This window comes from Triturus cristatus, chromosome 12 (genome assembly GCF_964204655.1).
Source record: "Triturus cristatus chromosome 12, aTriCri1.1, whole genome shotgun sequence".
In the NCBI taxonomy this organism is placed as follows: domain Eukaryota; kingdom Metazoa; phylum Chordata; class Amphibia; order Caudata; family Salamandridae; genus Triturus; species Triturus cristatus.
In genome coordinates, this window is record NC_140595.1 from 146,447,370 (window position 1) to 146,466,623 (window position 19,254).

Genomic DNA, 19,254 nt, shown 5'->3' on the forward strand with positions numbered 1-19,254 from the left:
TCAGCCTTATTTCATCGTATTTCTTTCGCTTAAAAATCTTGAGAATTTTTTTTCCATTCATTCCTCAAGAGCTACAAAAGACAGTGATGGTAGCTCTTTTTCTATCAAAACTAGATTATTCTAACGCTCTATTCCTGGGAATCGATAAATTCCAACTGCAAAAATTGCAATCCCTACAAAACGCCGCCGCAAGACTTCTACTGGGCATACCTAGAGGACAGCCAACCTCAGCTGGAATTAAATCACTTCATTGGCTGCCCATTAAACAGCGCATAGAATTTAAATCTTTAACCCTCGTGCATAAGGCAATTTATGGGGGCGATGCTGAGGACTTTCAAAAACTATTCACACAGTATGTTCCTTCACGTGTTCTCAGATCGGCTAGCCAAGGTCTCATTAAAACTACGAAGATATGATGGGCGAGATGGGGGGGCCGAGCAATAACACACTGTGCGGCCAAGCTCTGTAACAAACTGCCACTCCCCATGAAGCTTCAACCTAACCTCCAGCTTTTCAGGAAGAGTTTGAAAACCCGGCTGTTTACAGCCGCATAGGCCTTTCTGTCACAATTTCATTTTCCCTGCCCTCACGCTCCAGCGCCACGACGCCTCGGCATTTGAGCGCTATACAAGCATCTAAACATAAACATACTTCCCATGCGACACTAAGATCTTGCACAAGGGCTACGTCTGTTCTGAAGCCAAGAAGATGCATATTAAAATCGCCTGCCAGGACGATGCAAACATTGTCCCGCTTTCGATTTTTGTTTGGGGTGGACATAGATGTTGAGTATTATAACTTCTTGTCGTATGTTATTAAGCTCGAGTGCTATCATTCCTGCTTGTATGAAGTTTGCAGATGCAATTTGTGCCTCTATTGGTGTAATTTCTCCAATTTTTTGTTATAGATGCCAAAATCATTAGGCCCCCCGATCGATAACCGAAATCGGAGCCCTTTGTTGCTGGGACACAGTGGGAGGTGTAGCCCTGAAGCTTGAAGGCCTTATTCTTCCACGTCTCTTGGAGCAGTATCAAATCGAATGATTTTAAGTTATGCAGTACCTCGGGGTCCTCGGTTTTGCTGGCTAGACCATTGATGCTACAGATACATATGCTGATTTCCCTGGTCTCAACCGGTGCCATCCGCAAGCTGCTCCCCCTTTGTCAATTTGTTTGCTTCATGATAATTGTGCGCTGTATTTGCCTTCAGTTTTGCGATGTAGCCGAGCAATCGTAACATGGTTTCATAGGTTCTAATTTCAAGGCAGATGCCTTTATGCCGGAGGCATGTGCTCCAGGGGTGCTGCTCCTAACTCCTTTTAAAACTGAGGTGGTATTTTTACGTGGAGCAATCGTACTGGAGAGTAGAACGGGTGTCGGATAAGGAGGTTTTTGTTCGACTTTCAATTTTATCCCCCAGTGTTTGAACTTATTTTCTTCTATCATAATTTTATTAACTTCCTCGCTAGAGTTCTATGTTGTTTTAGTTGCTTCTGGGCATTGCGGGTTGTTAGTTGGTTGAAACTCTATTGAGAGGAGATCAGCAGAGCTAATACTGTTGAGGCTTGTGATGGAATGTAGAAGCCGCAGTATGTTCCCTCTGTTCAGTATGTCCTCTCTACCCCGAGATTCGTACTCGGGGGTAAATATTATGGTGATTGTGCCTTCCCCATGTTGCCCCTCCATTTGCTTTATGAAAAGTCCCTCATTTTCAGAGGGCCTAGGTTGAATGAGACGACTTGTGGTGACCCCTAGATTGTTACTTATGGGGGGAGGGGGGCTAGTTGCTGACGGTCGCATTGCATCCTTGTGTTCCCTGACCCCCGAGTTGTATTCGTGCTCCCTCCTGCTAGCTGTTGCGATGACTCTGAGTTGTTAATCTGAGTATCGTCGCGGGCCCTAAGCTTGAAGTTTGTTCCGCTTTAGTAGACTTTCTTGGCCCTTTGCTTACTTGAATTGGCTCCTGCTTGCTGTCGCAAGTCGGAACGTTCTGTATTGATTCTTTTGGAAGTAGGCCCGAATCCGTTAGCAGAACAGCGTTGGATGCCATGAGGAAACACTCGGGGCTGTCGACCGAGGTAGAAATGGAGGCCTGTTTGGTGGTCTTAGGATCTGGTCCAGGGGCAGTTAGGGTTAGGTGTGGCTGATACTTAATGCGTAATCCTTCGCCTACTGACTTCCTGTTTCTTCCCTTCCTCTTTTGTGTCCTGCGAACCTTCCGGGGTGTCTGGGCTTTGATTACTGCACACACTTTTGTTGTTACTGTTGCTCCACTGTCTGCTGAGGAGTGATTTCCAGTTTTGATTACTGCACTTTGTGTTGATATTGCTGATGATTCACTTCCAGCTGAGGGGTAATTGCTTGTTAATGTCCGCTCTGCTTTTGGATGCTCCAATGCTGTTGTTACTGTTCTGAGTAATACGCCGCTTTGATGATAGTTCAGTAAGACAGTTGTTTTTAGATCTAATATCCGTTCCCCTATCATAGATGGTAGTGTTTGTAACTTGCCCACAATTGGGGCTCAAGAGCATACTGGTTGTGGCGTTTGGAGCACATGAACTGCATCCTGCCCTCTCTTTATAAGGCTGTTGAGCTCTGATAGTTTCCAGTCAATGCCTGAGATAGAATCAGCCATGGTTTGGAGAACCGTAAGCTGCAAATTCATTTTATGAGATTGGTATTGTAGTGCTGCGGCTGAGTTTTGCAGGGTACTTAAAATTGTTATCCAGATTGATTCCGGAATAAAATTTCCAGTGTTGTTACCTTTCTCTAACCGCAGGATGTTGGTTGCTTCTTCAGATGGATGGTGCGGGACGGGTTTTAAATTGTAAGAATCAACAAGTTCCTCCCATTCCTGTGTAGCTAGGAAAGTCATGTCAGTATACGTCGAGTGGGAGTCGTCATAAGGTAGCAGCGTACGGCGCACTGGAGGTGTATTTACTATTGAATTGTTGTGCGCTGCCAGGTCGTCCCAGGCGTCCACTTGAATAAGTCGTGTTTGAAGGGGAGAACTGTTTTTTGGCTGTGAGAGCAAGTCTCATACTTTTAGGTCGGCATGGGCGACCTGTTGATCCTGTTCCAAGGTGGAGGCTGGTGGGTCCCTGAGGTCCCTAGGGTCCACCCAGTCACCAGTGTCTGTTTGGTTTGAGTTTTTCACAATAAGTTTGTCTGGCTGACTATATGTATCCAATTTGAGAGGTCTGCCCGCCTTTAGACAGCCCAACAAACTGTTTTTTGCACCACAGGGCATGTCCTTGATGTTGCAAGGCGACCTCAGCGATGGTTCGTCGCCTTCTCTACCAACTCTCACCCCTATCAGGCTGGTAGCCTCACCATTTCCGGATGGCTAGGTCATCCGTTGCCATTATTTTCCCGGGAGAATGTGGGGAGCTGTTCCTTACACATGATGAAGGCTCAGCTGGCCTGGTGTTAGTCAATGGTCTACAATCGAGTTTGCCTGGCTGGAGAGGTATTTACAGCCCCTTTATGTTCACAGTGTTAGAGTAGATTGCTGTTGCAGGGTCTTTCAGAAAGGAGAATTTTGTATAGATCTTAGGTTGATAAGTACATAACTTTTTCTTCTGGGGCATCCCTTCGATGGTTATAAGATCTTCTGGTTCTTGACCCCTAGGTGGTGGTGTACAGTCAGTTACAGTTTGAAGATTGATTGTCGCTGAGCCATAGGCTTTACGTGTGCCACTCCGCTCCGCAGTTGAGCTTTTGGGAGCACCCCTACTGGGTTTTGTGAGATTAGTTGTACTTGTCTTGTCGTGGTCTTTGTCGTGGACCATCTCTAGTTACGAGGCTTCCTTAAGGTCCATTTTTGTCTTTTTTTGATTTGAGTTTTGGCCCAAAAAGTGGTTGCCTTACTCTGCCGGACCTCATGGCACCCCCTTGTTGTCTAATATTATAGATGCTTAATTAAGACACCAACGAAAAAGGAGGGTTAGGCGTTGGAACAGAGAGCAGAGCACGCTAACTGGCCACAAGCTGCACCCAACCTGGTTGGGCCGCTTCCTCAGTCTTGCCGGGCTCACACTCGGCGGCCGCCGTTAACGACAGCCGCTCTCTCTGCCCTTGCTCACTTCTTATTCACCTCTTGCTGGAGTCCCCTCGAGTTCCAGTCCTGGTCTCAGATCCCAGGACCCAAGAACCCTTCCTGCACTCCTGCTCGCCCGGCCTCTCTTGGCTCACTGACTCACAGTTGGTCACTTTTGGACGCTGTTGGCCGGAAGCTGCAGCTGCAGGTCCACTTAGAGTGCCCTTGGTGAGCCTTTAATATCCCTCAATATGCCTCAGCACGTTCAGCCCTGCACAATCTCACGGAGACCCGCTGTCCGTTACTCTCCGATATGGCAGCGATGTCCGCTGTGGGGGCCGCACCGGCAACAGGCAACATGACAGGTAATACGGTGCTACCCCCCACCCCCACCCCGACTGGCTGGTGTGCTAAAAGGACAAGTGAGGGAGCGGCCGGTGCTCACGCACACATGCAGGTCCTGCTGTCAGCGTTCGAACTCTCTGGCTGGAGCACAACATACAGCACTGCGCCGTGCCGCACCACACTGATCTATGCAGCGCAGCGCAGGCCCTTACTGACAGCTAGGATGGCAAGGCTGGCTTCAGGCCTCTGGGTTGAATGGGGTGAGCGGGGAAGTGAGGGAAGCGGCCCGGCGCTCACAGAAACTCCTGGCCGGCCGAGCAAGTCTGCAGGCTCCTCCTCTTCGGCTACGTCTTGCTACATCTCGCACGCAAGAGCAAGTGAGCAGCTGGTGATTTTGTTCCTCATTGCCCTCATGCAAGGCTGGTAGCTCTGGTTCTCTGATCATATTATCTTGACCAAGTCCAAATATTTGCATCTTCCTCTGGAAGTTAACATAAGTCTCTTTATGAATTCGAGTTTGTGGTCTCCACTCGTTCTTTTGCACTGAAAGGCTGTGACTCTGACTTTTTATTTACCAAATTTTAAAGCACTTGATTGTGTTTCTCAATTAATCAATTTGTCTGTGAATGTATTATCTCCAAGATGTCTTGTAAACCTGTTTGAGTACACCCACAGCAACTGTTCAGTTCTATAAAAGATTCAGGTTTCCGATCTCAGTCTGTCAGATTATGCTCCTCCCAGTAACTGGAATTTCTCGCACATCAGAGTTTGCTTTTAGTGGAGCACCGGTGGTGACATATTTAAGGAAATGTTTTCATCATAGCATATTCCTTGTTCTCAGTTAGGCTCTTGAGAGGGACTTTTTGTCTTGCAGTCATCTGAAACTCTTTTCTTTAGAAATGTTTTTTAGTCCCTCTTTCCTCGGCTGTCAAAGTTGCTGAGCTTCAGTTTTTGGTAGTAACAGTGCATAAAACAAACCATTGCTTAATGATAACATGAATTTTCCATCCATCAGGCCTTTTTGCAAGGCTTAGGTTCCTTATCTTGCTCCATCACTTGAAAAGAGAAATGTCTTTTGGGGTCTTCCGGGTAATGCTTTGTGAGATGTGTAGTATAACTGATCTGAGTGTGTAATGTAGTCATTTTATATGTATTGTCTCAATATGTATCATTTCTTTGCCACAGGAAGCAGAAAGCAGTCCTCAGTGTCGACGACTTCAGCTTAAAGACCTCATTGTCTCAGAGATGCAGCGCCTGACCAAGTATCCCCTTCTTCTGGATAACATAATCAAGCACACAAATGGTATGGTTACCAAAGTGTTTACTCGGGAAATCCCAAGTACCAATCACAGAATTCCTTTTTGAATATGGCCTATTTCAATAGCTGTAGATTGGACAAGTGATACAGAATCTCTATTACTGTTGCTATGCAAAAAAGATGTTTATTGCCCTCCCTATGTACAGATCAAAAGGAGAGTAAAGCCTCATAGCCCTCCGCTGAGGGTTATGCCAGTTGCTAAAGGCTCTGATCCAGAGTTACTGCCTACAGTGGTGAGAGGGAGTGCCTTTAGCAATCGGTATAGCTTGAGGCAGAAGGGCTTTAAGGCTATTAGAACATTCTACCCGCTAAGGATAGAATGTTTTAAAATAAAACGAGGGAAACATAAAGTCAAACATTGCATTGGTGGAGCAGAAGGCTTATACCAGCCATTATAAGCCCGGGAGCTACTCCATTGTCTTCAGTGGAGCTCTCAACATTCTTGTGTTTTAATAAACATTACAGCCTCCACAACACTTTTTGTGCTATTTCCTTGATGTGTTTCATGCACCTCTAACCATTGCTTGAAGATGTGTCTCACAATAATGATTTTGGTCACTATGGTGGATTTTATTGACTATCAAGTGGAGTTATTAAAGACCTGATCTAAGAACTTGGTTTTCAAGTCGCCCTTGCGTTTAAGGTTTTATTCCCCCCATCTCTCTTCAATTTGGGTTTCAAAGCTATGCCTCCTTTGAATGCCACTCTGTACCCCTCTTCTGTCTGATTATTTGGCCACTAATTGATTGGTTGTTGTGAATGTTAGGTTTTTCCTGGGTCTGTATTTTTGGAACATGTTGGTGTGCTCTGGTCACCCCAGACTGTAGTAACATGCTGGTGTGCTCTGAAAGAGCACAGAGGGTTGCAGTAAATCAGATGGTATACTTTTTTGTCAAATAGTGACGCCTTGATATGTTGGGTGGTTACTTGTAGTAATGATTTCAGCTCATTTATAGTTGTGTCTCATAACCCATTCATTTCTTTCTGGCTTCTTGTTTTTAAAACCAGTACATGATCCACTTACCAAAGACAACTTGGAAGTCTAAAAATAGAACAGGTATAAATCCTGATTCTCAGATATGTAGTAACTCTCCCTCGCATCGTTCAATGTATTTTTCTTTGCTGTGGATTATTTTAATGCCCAGCTGATTGGCATCTAATCAGCTAGTTGGGTCAACGTGATATTGTAGTTTATGAAGGACTACAGTTGCCAATGTTTTGATTACTTCTGGTAGATCAGAAACTGGTTTCTGGTTTCTTTTGTACTGAATTGGCAATTGTGGTCCTTTTAAAGTGTGCTGTGAGCTCCTCGTACATCAAGCTAATCTGACTTGACTTTCCTATTGGACCAGATTTAGTAGAAGAGGAGATGCTCTGGGCGAATTTCTCTTCCAATATCTTTGAAACTGAGCCAGCTCTGGCAAGGTTCCTATGATGTGATCTTCTGAGATGCTCGTTAAACTTATGATTGGGTGAGAATATTTCCCTTCACATTTTGTCTGTTGAAAACTGGCTGAAATACTTAAGTAATTTTGATACTGTTTTAGATCTTTTAAAAAATCAGTCCACTATTGTAGTGGTTGGTAAAGGGTTTATGCAGATTTGAACAAGTGCCCACAGTTTACAGTGGCTTTCCCTCCAAAATAGATTGAGTATGGCAGAAAACTAGGGTTTCAATGCATCAGTGAGGCCCCTATAGAGGATAAGGCTTGACCAAGTCGGGCCCTACCTACTGTTTCAGATGGGGAAGGGTATTACTGTAAACTAGGCCATAGGCACATTAGTAAGATCTGTATAGAGGTCAAGAAACGTTGACTAAGTTAACCCTTACTGGTCCTTCGCCTGCAAATACATATAATTAGTTTATTCAGCCATGAAATTGTGCTCATAAAGGGTAAGTACTATCCCAATCTTTCCCTAATTCATACAGTGGAATAATTCTATGGATAAACCTTAGGCAGGCACTACAGTCGTTCTTAATGATAGGTAAGAATGTATTCTGATTTCTTCATTCCACCCCCTGTTTGTAGAGCAGTCAGCTGCCTACCTCATTTACAGGTTCAACCAAGCCCTTGTTTCAGCTGCAGCTAGAACCCTTGACTCTCCTGAGGCTGTGACCTGCCTATGGGATTCAAATTCCTAGCATTTCTGTACATATTGGTGGGGCTGCTTTCCCAGCATTATTTCCACTAACAATTCAAACATTGGTTTAGCACTTAAGCAGTCAGTTTAACCACAGATGCAGTCACGCTCTCTTCCACAGACACCTGCTCTTTACCAGGCCTCCAAGGTAATGCTGTCACAAGTGCTGTATTTGTATGTATTTGAATGTGGATTTATTAAGCGCGATTGATGCCCGGGGGCGTCCAAGCGCTGAGGGACCGACAGGTGTATAGGCAGAGGCGGGGATAGTTACCAGAATTATTGTGGGGAGTTGAAAAGAAGAGTCTTGAGCTGTTTCCGGAATGAGGTAAGATTAGAATTAGCTCTCAGATGAAGAGGAAGGGCGTTCCATAGCTTGGAAGCGTTATGGGTGAAGGTCCTACCGCCTGCTCTGGCTCTTTTTATTCTGGGTGCGGTGGCCAGAAAAGTCTGGTTTGACCGTAGGTTTCTGCTTGGATGGTAGTGAGAGATTAGGTCGCGGGTGATGATTGGGCCTTTGTCCCAGAAAGCCAGGTGGGCAATACACAAGGCTTTGAAGTGGATTCTTTGGCGGACTGGCAGCCAGTGTAGACTGGTCAGACTAGCTCTGACGGATTGTCGGCGTGGGAGCTGGAGCAGTGTCCGAGCTGCACAGTTCTGCACTGTTTGAAGTCTACGCAGTGTGTAGTCCGGTGCAGCGAGGTATAGGATGTTATTGAAGTCCAGGCGGGACTGGATCAGACCCTGGATGGCCACTTGTTTTGCCTCCATGGGTAAAAGATGAAGAATTTTTTTGAGCATTTTAAGAAGGCCAAAACAGGTGGCGGAAAGTTTGGTAGCTTGTGTGTCGAATGACAGGGATTTATCGAGCCACACCCCAAGACTCCTGATGTTGTCCTTGGGTGTTGGGGGGGTGCCCAGACAGGGTGGCCACAGGGAATTGAAGGAGCTAGGATTCGCGGGACCTAGAAGCATCAGCTCCGTCTTGTCCCCGTTTAGCTTGAGTGATGAGGAAGACATCCAGCTCTTTACTTCCTCAAGGCATTTACAGAGTCCCCCGCTCATGGGAATGTTGGCCTCATGTGCCAGTGAGACCACCAGCTGGGTGCCGTCCGCATAGGAGATGATCTTAACTCCATACGGACGAACAACCTCAGCCAGTGGCCTCATATAAATGTTAAATAGCGCCGGGCTTAAAGAGGAGCCATGTGGGACCCCGCACCTTAAAGGTCTGCTGGTAGATACTGATTTACCGTCGAAAACCTGAAAGGATCTGTCTTTCAGGAAGGACTCGAACCATAGCCAAGCCTGGTGCTTGACGCCAACATTAGACAGACGGTTCAGCAGGATGTCATGGCTGACCGTGTCAAAGGCCGCGCTGAGGTCAAGGAGGATCACTGCCACTGATCCTCCTTGGTCCAAGATTTTTCTGGATTCCTCGGTGACCTTGAGGAGGGCGGTCTCGGTTCCGTGCTTGGGTCGGAAGCCTGTCTGGGTGGGGTCTAGCAGTTGGTTGGTTTCTAGGAAGGTGACCAGAAGGCTGTTGATGTATTTCTCCAACACCTTGCTCAGCCAGGGAAGCAGGGAGATTGGCCGATAGTTGCTGAAGTCTAATGGGTCCAAACTGGGTTTCTTCAGCAGTGCTTTAACCATTGCCCGTTTCCATCCAGGAGGGACCGTGCCGGAGGAGATAGAGGCATTCAGGAGGTCCATTATGATGGGTAGGGTGACCTGAGATGCCGACATTATAATGTCTGGTGGGGCTGGGTCGTTGGGGGAGCCAGATTTGACTTTCCGGGCTACAGTTTCCAGAGATGCCAGATCTAGGGGGGGGAAGTGAGCTAGTGTAGTGGGAGTCTGTAAGGTAGGGTGTGCCAAGACTGTGTTAGTCGAGGCTGGAACGGAGGTGGCCAGGGGGGGAAAGGAGGCGTAATTTTGTCAATTTTTTGGTGGGAAAAGGCTGCCACATTGTTGCAATGCTCTGTGGATGTGGTTACAGGTGGGCTGGGTGGTAGCTTGGAGAGATTTTTTACTATTAAGAAAATCTCCCTAGGTTTTGATTTGGCTGACATGATTTTGTTAGAAAAATATGCTGCTTGAGTGGCTTTGATTTCTTCTTTGTACTCTTTAAGTAGCGTTCGGTATTGGGTTTTTCCTATTGGAGAGAAGTCCAGACGCCATTTCCTTTCAGCTTTCCTGCATAGGCGTTTCTTTTCCCTAAGGGCCTCTGAATACCATGGTGCCGATTTGTGGGAACGTTTTAGAGTGGTTTTTCTTTTGGGGAGAGTGTTGTCAAGGGATTGGGTGATCCAGTCTTCATAGGACTGGTCAGCTAGGCGTGGATCCTTATTATGGAGAGGAGGGTTGCTAGCGAGTTTGCTCATCCATTTGTCGACTGGAAGGCGGGACCAGGCTCTGGCTATTCGTACTGTGGGTTTAATGGTTGGAGGTTTGAGTGTGGTCCAGGTGAAGGGGACTAGTAAATGGTCAGTCCATGGAAGGGGGATTGGTAGGCTGGATGTAAGATCTGCGCAATTGCTGAACACAGGGTCCAGCAAATGGCCTTTGACGTGAGTGGAGGACCTAACGATTTGGGTTAGCTGCAGCGCTGCTAGGTCATTTATCATCATAGTGGCTATGTGATCGGTTGTGGAGTCAAAGTGGCAGTTAAGATCCCCTAACAGGGTGAAGTTCGAGGAAGTGCTGACGCGTTCCGCCACAATCGAAGCGAGAAGATTGTGGAATTGTTTGGGAGGGCCTGGAGGGCGGTAAATTAGAGTACCTGTGAAGCAGGTGTTAGGGGAGAGTTCGAGGCAGAAGGCTAGGCTCTTGCAGTCAGGGATGGTCTCCGGAATTACTCGACAGAGGAATTGGTCTTTATAGATAATAGCTAGACCTCCTCCTCTGCCCTCAGGGCGGTCCTGCCGAATGATTTGGAAGCCGGGAGGGAGGGCTGTGATTACCGCGAGGTCCGAATCTGTGGCCAGCCATGTTTCTGTTAGGAAGACAATGTTTGGCATACGTTCTTCCAGCAATAATGCGAACTCTGCCCTGTGTTTGGCCAGGGATCTGCAGTTGAGCAAGAACATGCGGTACTCATGTGAATGGTCTGGAGCCGGCTTAGGTTTAAGGGTTGATTGGCAGGAGGGGCAGGAATGTGGGATGTTTTCTGCATGAAACTGGGGCTGAAGGCAATCTCTGCCGGTGGGTCTTAATCCCATGAGAGTTTCCGAGTTGTAATGTCTGAATTTTATAGTCGGGGATATAGGGGGGGTGGCCCTAGGCCCGGTCTCGGCACGGACGAGCACAGACGAGCTTGGCTTATGCGCGCCTTCGGCGCGCAATCGTCGCGCCCGCTGCGCTCGCGCGCCTTCGGCGCGCAATCGTCGCGCCCGCTGCGCTCGTCCGCTGCGCTTCCGGTACATGCACATGTTTTGAAGAAGGGGATAGGTGAAGGCGTGGCCTCTAGTGGGCGTGCCCAATCAGGGCGAGGGGAGATGATTAGGCGGGAAATGCGGCGATTTCGCCCTTTCCAGCGCTCGTTTTCAGCGTGGAAGGGTGCCTGCACACAGAGGATGTGTCCCAGGAGGGGTGAGTGAGTTAAAATCCAAGTGACAAAAATACAGTATTTTAAGTTTTAAAAACAGTGAATAGTTCTGTCTTCTTCTACTCCCGGGTGCGCCTCAGGAGGGTCCAAGTTATCTGACTCGCTTGTAGATCAGCGGGTTTTTTATAGCTAGGACTAAGGGGGCGTGGCCTCTAGTGGGCATGCCCAATAAGTGCGAGGGGAGATAATTAGGCGGGAAATGCGGCGATTTCGCCCTTCCCAGCACTCGTTTTCAGCGTGGAAGGGTGCCTGCACACAGAGGATGTGTCCCAGGAGGGGTGAGTGAGTTAAAATCCAAGTGACAAAAATACAGTATTTTAAGTTTTAAAAACAGTGAATAGTTCTGTCTTCTTCTACTCCCGGCTGCGCCTCAGGAGGGTCCAAGTTATCTGACTCGCTTGTAGATCAGCGGGTTTTTTATAGCTAGGACTAAGGGGGCGTGGCCTCTAGTGGGCGTGCCCAATCAGGGCGAGGGGAGATAATTAGGCGGCAAATGCGGCGATTTCGCCCTTCCCAGCGCTCGTTTTCAGCGTGGAAGGGTGCCTGCACACAGAGGATGTGTCCCAGGAGGGGTGAGTGAGTTGAAATCCAAGTGACAAAAATACAGTATTTTAAGTTTTAAAAACAGTGAATAGTTCTGTCTTCTTCTACTCCCGGCTGCGCCTCAGGAGGGTCCAAGTTATCTGACTCGCTTGTAGTTCAGCGGGTTTTTTTATAGCTAGGACTAAGGGGGCGTGGCCTCTAGTGGGCGTGCCCAATCAGGGCGAGGGGAGATAATTAGGCGGGAAATGGTCAGCGTGGAAGGGTGCCTGCACACAGAGGATGTGTCCCAGGAGGGGTGAGTGAGTTAAAATCCAAGTGACAAAAATACAGTATTTTAAGTTTTAAAAACAGTGAATAGTTCTGTCTTCTTCTACTCCCGGCTGCGCCTCAGGAGGGTCCAAGTTATCTGCTGTCTACTTTTAAGAAGATAGAATGGCTGTTTTGTTGTGTACACCTTATTACAACCAGTCCATAGCAAAAACAAACACAACACAACCCCTGCCAGGAACACAGGTAAATTCTTGAGCCCTGCATTACAGCATTTTTAGTAAGAGATGTATCACCACTGGAATCTATCAGAAAGTGCACTCTTTTTGGATGGTTGCCCCCACTTTTTGCCAAACTGCTGAAGTACTTTGACTTAGCGTGCCCTGGGTTCCTGCCAAACAATTTCTCAGGGCCTATGTTCTTACTCTAAACTCTATTGAGACAAAACCCAATTGGCCACATCTCAGTGCCTTGTAAATGGTACCACAGGTACCAAGGGCACTGGGGCCAGGGACGGCCACTAAGGGCTGCAGCACACATTGTGCTATCCTTAGAGGTCCTGTACCTTTACACACACACACTGCCATTGCAGGCTGCATGTTTTGGTGGAGAACAAAGTGAAGAGTCGACATGGCACACATTCCTGTGTGCCATGCCTACAGCCCACTGCCCTGGCATACGTCAGCCACCCCTCTAGCTGGGTGCACTATACCAGTGGTGACGGTAAAGGTACATGAGCCCTGTACCCCTACAGTGTCTAAACCAATTCTTAGACATTTAAGAGGATATTGTGCTGGGAGGTTGTCAGTACGAACTCCACAGCACCATAATGGCATTACTGAAAACTGGGAAGTTTGGCATCTCTCAGCACATTAAACCCACACTGATGCTAGAGTGGGATTTAATGAAAAATGCACTGAGAGGGCATTTTAGAGATGCTCCCTGAAAAACGACCTTATTCTAGTGTCCTGGCTAAGTGGCTGCTTGCCAGCTGCCACCACCAGACATGGTTCTGGACCCCTGGGTCGAGAGACTGCTGCTCTCGGGGGTCTGAAAAAATTTGGGGAGAGGATGTAGCCTAACGGATAGGGCGGTGGATTTCAAATCTGGGGAACGGGTTCGAGTCTTGGCAATGACGCTCAACATCCTGTGATTCTGGGCAAATCACTTAATCTGCCTGTGCCTAACAAAAATGAATGTGTCCTCATGTAACGCAACTGGTGCTAATGTAAAGCGCTCTGATACCTGATTTTCAGGTCAAGTTCGCACTATATAAAACTTCGAGAGAAAAAAAAATGCACATACTGGGACGAGGTGCCAAGCCTCAGGATGTGCAGGGTCCACGAAGGGGAAGCTTCGAAGGCTTGCCACCTTTGTGAGCGACCACGGCTCTTTGCTACTTCCAGCAAATGGCTCCCACCGGTTCTGACCCCCCCCCCCCCCCCTTAGGGTGGGAGAATCGGCCGGAAAACCAAGTGAGGAAGGGAGGTTTTCCCACCTTTCCCAACCCCTCAGGTGGGGGAGGCGAGGTGAAGCACAACTCTCCGTACCCACCATCTTGCAGATGGGGGGGAACCCAGCCAACCAGGGAGAGGCATATGCCCCGTAAGAAAGTGGCTCTGTATATACTGCACCAAAGTAAGGTTCAGTTTGCACAGAGTCCAACAGTCCCCAGAGGTTTGGCAGAGGTTAAAGTTAGATATAACCTTACTCTCTAAAGTGGTAGCTTGGTCGAGCAGTAAGGCAGTATCAGAGGACAGTGTAAAGCATTTGTTGTGCACACTCAGTCAGCAAATGGTCTCACACACTCAAGAACTGAACTCTAGGCCAATTGGTTTGTATGTAAAAATATATTGTTGTTTTATTTTACAACCACAAGTAGGTATAAAAATACTGTCTCAGAATGAGATGGTATATATAGTTGGATACTTTTAATAAGCAATAGACTTTTCAATGCAATAGGTACAGTTGTTGCAATCTGCAGCACAATCCTAACACAATAATAACATTGAGCTCAATGGGAATTTTAAGTAAATGCAATATCAATTACTTTACGTATGTTTTTCTTACTCAGGGCTGGATCCTGGATTCAGCCCTGTTGCATCTCCTGTAAACAGTTGAAAGAAATGGTTTATAGTAAACAGGCGATTTGTAAGGAATATTTGTAAGTTGCAAAAATCGACACTTAGAAGAATTTCTGGTGAAAACCAGGCAATGTTACCATATGGGGAAAAAAACTGGTCATCTGAAAATCACAGTTGTAATTACTTTTTAGGGTCAGTGCTGGGCACCAAGATCCAGCACTGGGATCTCTCCTGGTAACAGGTGAGTAATTTTGTTTTCGGCTGTGGGAGCTGAGCTCCTGGTCACTTACACAGGGCAAGTGGAGAAGTAGAATAGAACAGATGCTGCACTTCCAGGGGCACTCGGGCGGCTGGGTGCAGGGTGCTTTTGGGCCTTCGGGCACCCAATGGATTTCAAAGGGAAAGCTGCGAGACGAACAAAGGCTGCAAGCTCGGGGACGGAGATTCTTCAGGTGCGACCACCACTTCGAGAGGTAAGTTGGGAAGCTGTATATTAGGTAGGCACCCAGGAGTTGGGCACAGGGGCCGCAGGGCGCAGGGGTGTCTTTTGGCGTTGGGAAATCTTACCCTCTGCTGCTCGCGGTTAGGGGGGTCCCTGGAGTTGAGGCTGCAGGCGTCGTCAGGAGCGTCGAGGAGGGTCCTTGGGTGCTGGAGTCTTGGTCACAGTCGCCGGGGGAACATTCTCGTGGTCTTTGTTCACTGAGGCACAGGCCGGGCTCTGCGGGTGCAGAGTGTGCTGGATTCGCGGTTCCTGGCTGGCACCAGGGGTTGTTGCTGTTTGAGCAGAACCACTGCTCGTGGGAGTCCCAGTCTTTAGATGAGCAAGGCAGTCAGGTCCTCCGGGGTTTTTGAGTTTGCTGACCAGTGGAGACACCGGGGTTTAGCAGGAGCAGGTTCGAGGGTCGACATGCCAGTAGGGTTGGGGACAAGTCAGTTGGTGTCGTCCTCTTGTTAGCAGCTGAACGGCAGGTCTTCTTTCTTCTTGTTCTTCTTTGTAGTTTCGAAATTGGGCTCTAGGAAGGAAGGTTCAGGGTGGCCCTAAATACTAAATTTAGTGGTGTTACAGGTAGGGAAAGGTCAGGGACCAATGGGGCCCTTTCCTGGAGTGAGTACACCCCCTATCCTGCCACTCTCCAGTGGGAAGGGGGTAGGAACCTAGTCTTGATTGGGTAGGGCTCCCCATCCTCAAGATGGCGAGAGCCCGGAGTTGTGCTTCACCTCACCTCCCCCACCTGAGGGGTGGGGTTGGCAGAGGCTGGCACACCCCCTTTCCTCACTTGGGTTTTCCCGCCAGTCTTCCCGCCAGAGTGGGGGTCAGAACCGGTGGGGACCAGTTGCTGAGTACAGCAAGTGGTCTGGAGAGGTTCACAAAGGCGGCATGCTATTGAAGCTTCCCCTGCCCATCCTGGGGGAGGAGACCTAGCACCTCGCCCCAGGATGTGCATTGTTGCAGGCCCATGAGAGCGGGTGGCTCTCTTCCCAGGGGTCCAGCAACATGTCTGTTGGGTGGCAGACTAGGCAGCCTCTCAGTCAGGACGTGAGTTGTGGGTTAGTTTCAGGGGGCAACTCTAAGTTGCCCTCTGTCGTGCATTTTACATTAAATCCCACACTGGCATCAGTGTGGATTTAATGTGCTGAGAAGTTTGATGCCAAACTTCTCAGTCTTCAGTGTAGCCATCATGGTGCTGTGGAGTTCGTGATGACGACTTCCCAGCACTATATACTCTTAACGGCAGCACTGCACTTACAGTGCTCAGGAATGGACCTGGGCACTGTAGGGGTACAGGGCTCATGCACCTGTACCCACTCCACTGGCATAGGGTACCCAGCTAGAGGGGTGACTGAGGTATGTCAGGGCAGTGTGTTGTGGGCATGGCACACAGGTATGTGTGCCATGTCGACTCTTTGTTTTGTTCTGTACCAAGACACTCAGCCTGCAAAGGCAGTGTGTGTGTGTCAGGGTACAGGGCCTCTAAGGGTAGCACAATAAGTGCTGCAGCCCTTAGGGGCCTTCTCTGGTCTGTGCTCTGGCCAGAGATGCCAATTGGGTTTTGGTTTCAATACAGTTTTAGGGAAGGAACACAGGCCCTGAGCACCTGATTGACAGGAGCCCAGGGCACACTCAGTCAAAGTACATCAGCATTTCAGCAAAAAGTGGGGGCATACCATGCACAAAAGATGGCACTTTCTCACAGCCCCCTTCCCACTAGAGGGTGGCATAATAGGGGGTGTACCCACCCCACGGAATGGACCCATTGGTCCCAACCTTTAATTACCTGTGACGCCCCTAAATCTAGTATTTAGGGGCAACCCTGAACCTTGCCTCCTCAGACAAGAACCAGCTAGAAGAAGAACCGAAGAAGCCATGCTGAACTAAGAGGAGGACTCCCACTGACTTGGCCCCAGCCCTGTCGGCCTGTCCCCACCTCGAACCTGCTCCAGCGAAATCCCGGTGTGTCCTGCAGCCACCAGCCTCAAAAACCCAAAGGACATGCCCTGCCTTCCAAAACCAAGACCTTGTCTCCCGTGAGCACTGGATTTGCTCACCCACAGACTCTGGCTCCAGGCAAATCCGTGAGTCTGCACCCGACGCCCACGGCCCGAGTTCGAGTGGCCCAACACCAGCGATCCTGACCTGAGATCTGGTGATCTCTGACCTGCCTTGAATCTTCAATCGAAGCCTGCATCCCCTTTCTAGACAATCCCCCCCGACCGCGACCGGAGCTGGTAAGACGAAACCTGACGCCTAAAGACAACCCTGCACCAGATTTCCCATGGCCTTGGGTGGCCCAACCGACGGTGTCCCAGCATCCCCAGGCATCCCAACTTAGCTCTGCAACCGGTGGTTGCCTCCAGAATATCTTCGTCCCCGAGTCTGCAGTCTTTGTTGCAACCGGAGAATCCCCATTGAAATCAACAGGGCACCCAACGCCAAAACAGCACCCTGCACCCAGCCGCCCCTGCGCTGCTGCGGGTGCACTTTGGGTGCTAACTCGAATCCCCCTTTGCCCTGAACCTAACACCAAGAGCTTTTCTCCCACAACCTTGCGGCCTGCCCGTGAGCAGCCACCAAACGGAGGACCCCTATCCCCTATTGAATAACATTGGGCCTCAGCACTCTGCACCCGGCTGCCCTAGTGCCGCTGAGGGTGTTTCAAGAGTGAATCCTTGACCCTGGGGGAATCCTGGTTCTAACCCCAGAATACCAACTCCCACAAATAAGTACTTACCTGCAAACCATCAACTACATTTGCTCCCTTAGGACTGCATTGACTGCTTTCCTTAAAAATTGTTTCAAGTGTGGAGATGGTTTGCATGAAACATTGAAAAACTGCATATGTACTAAAAGTTAATTACTTACCTTTTGTCTAGGAGATGTCTCAGTGTGATATCTAGGCAAATCACACTGATTAGCAAAAGTAATCTGAAAAGTAATCTAAAAAGTAACGTACACAGTAATCTGTAAAGTAACTAAAAAGTAAGTTTGAACTGTTGACTTACCTGTAATTCAACCAACTGTATTTAAACCTACGTTCAACTGTGAAACACTGCATAAGATTTTGCTAAGTATTATTTCACTTACCAGCACTAGGCTTGGCTTGGTTGTAGAAATACAATTACTAATTAATACTTTTGATACTAACAAATTGGTCTGAGTTCAGTCTTGAGTGTGTGACATCATTTCTCGCCTGTGTATATACAACAAATGCTTGACTCTACCCCCTGAAAAAGCCTTACTGCTCTCCCACACTACCACAACTAGAGAGTAAGGTAATATCTACGTTTACCTCTGCCTACCTTTGTGGTTCCACTGGACTCTGTGCACACTATGCCTCATTTTGGTATAGTATATACAGAGCCATCTTCCTACAGAATCCTAATTGGGATTGCAATTTAAAACATATTCGGCAAACAGTAGTGATTAATATTGAAATAGCCTTCCAAACATAACATCTCTAAACAAGAAGATGCAATCATTTGTTTAACTCTTGTATATGTACCCAAAGGTCACTATTTGTGTTAGACGATGACCCTGTAGCATGTACATCAGCACATCTTCAAAATTCATCACTGTCACATGATCAGGCCCAGATATTGATTTCCTCACATTTTTATGGATCCTAAGCTACTTTTCTTTTACAGCTGGCCCATTTTTTGTGGTTACAACTCATTGTACTTCTTAGAGTGTAAATAATATTCAGATCCCATTCAAACTTTCTTTTATTAACTTTTTTAGGGTTGAGTGTTTAACATAGAGTCTTTTGGTGATCAGAAGTCACAGTGCCTTTTGTTAGATCACTTTTGAAATCCTCTCCTTGTTCATCGTATGCGTAACACATTTTAAGATTAGACCCCCTTCTTCTAACCTCACTAGCGTTTCCTGATTTAATTCTTTAGAATTTGTTAATAATTATGGTGAATGTTATCAGTGTTTGGTCCAACAAATTACTTATCATTTACATATGAAGCAGGCGCTTGAGCTTCATTAGTTTCAGTTCATATGGTGTTCCTCATTTGTATTTCCTATTTCCCTGAAACTGTTCAGTTTATCCTCCAATGCTGCGACTCGGTTATTTAGTTTATCAAACATTCATTTCATATGAGAAATAGCTAGTTCAAACCAACCTTGTATCGCAAGTTTTCACAGTGGTGAATTTTCAGCTAAGCAGACGTTTTTGTATTCCGAACGGATTTGAATTTTATCAACCCAAGTAGCCAGTTCCTTTCCTTTGTAAAGTACATTACTCCCTCATGGAAAAGATAGCCATCCCATGACTCCACTAACATTACATTAAACTTTTCCTAGTCCTCCTTTCACCAAGACCCAGATACCCAGGCCTTCAGCTCAGCAACAGTGATCTCAAGGCATTGTTTTTCCAATCGCTGTCTCACTATTGCTCATGTTTAAT

The 19,254-nt window shown here is 47.6% G+C and overlaps 1 protein-coding gene across 4 annotated transcripts in view; it reads left to right on the forward strand.

Moving 5' to 3' along the window:
* The window catches only part of LOC146772936 (rho guanine nucleotide exchange factor 11-like), an 896,981-nt gene that overhangs the window by 617,998 nt on the left and 259,729 nt on the right, over positions 1-19,254 (forward strand). For all 4 annotated transcript variants that reach the window (XM_085639320.1, XM_085639323.1, XM_085639321.1 and 1 more), the window contains one exon: positions 5,569-5,686. In XM_085639320.1, coding sequence (XP_085495446.1) covers positions 5,569-5,686 — 118 coding nt within the window. The remainder of the gene's footprint in view (positions 1-5,568; positions 5,687-19,254) is intronic.